This window comes from Condylura cristata, unplaced genomic scaffold, assembly GCF_000260355.1.
Source record: "Condylura cristata isolate star-nosed mole 26May11 unplaced genomic scaffold, ConCri1.0 scaffold00042, whole genome shotgun sequence".
Classification (NCBI taxonomy): domain Eukaryota; kingdom Metazoa; phylum Chordata; class Mammalia; order Eulipotyphla; family Talpidae; genus Condylura; species Condylura cristata.
Window position 1 is genome coordinate 6,189,706 of NW_004567143.1, and position 506 is coordinate 6,190,211.

Here is a 506-nt window from a genome sequence, read left to right on the forward strand (position 1 = left end):
CCCGCCCGTCCCTCAGGAGGCCCCTGGGGCGGCGCTAGGCTGGTCAGAGACGTCACTAGTGCCGACCTGCGCCCCAGAACCCGGAAGCCACGCGCTGCGGTGCGGGCCGGGGGTGGCGCGGCAGACCCCAGGCCGCTTCTGGCCCCAGGAGGGCACAGAGCCCCACGGGCGGGGTCCGGGCCCGTCGGAGGCCTCCCGGGAGACGCCCCAACCTGCCTGTGGGCACCGTCCCGCACTGCGCCCGCCAGCTCACCTTGAACACGGCGCAGCGCACGTCGGCGGAGCTGGTGTCGAAGGCCAGCTCCCCGGTCACCTTCTTGAGGAGGTCGATGAGGATGGTCGGCGGCAGCATCTCCCAGTACTTGGAGGTTATCCTGCAGACGCCGAGGACCCCCGTGGAGCGCACCACCGGGTAGGGGTCTTCCAGCAGGCTCTGCAGGCAGACGAGACGGCTCGGGGCCCGTGCAGCGCCCCGGGGTCGCCCCTGCGTCGGGCCGCAGCGGGGG

General features: G+C 73.7%; 1 protein-coding gene across 1 annotated transcript in view; it reads right to left on the bottom strand.

Moving 5' to 3' along the window:
- NCAPG2 (non-SMC condensin II complex, subunit G2) overlaps positions 1-506 on the bottom strand; it is a 39,585-nt gene that overhangs the window by 30,475 nt on the left and 8,604 nt on the right. The window contains 1 exon segment of the mRNA XM_004695952.2: positions 254-433. Coding sequence (XP_004696009.2) covers positions 254-433 — 180 coding nt within the window.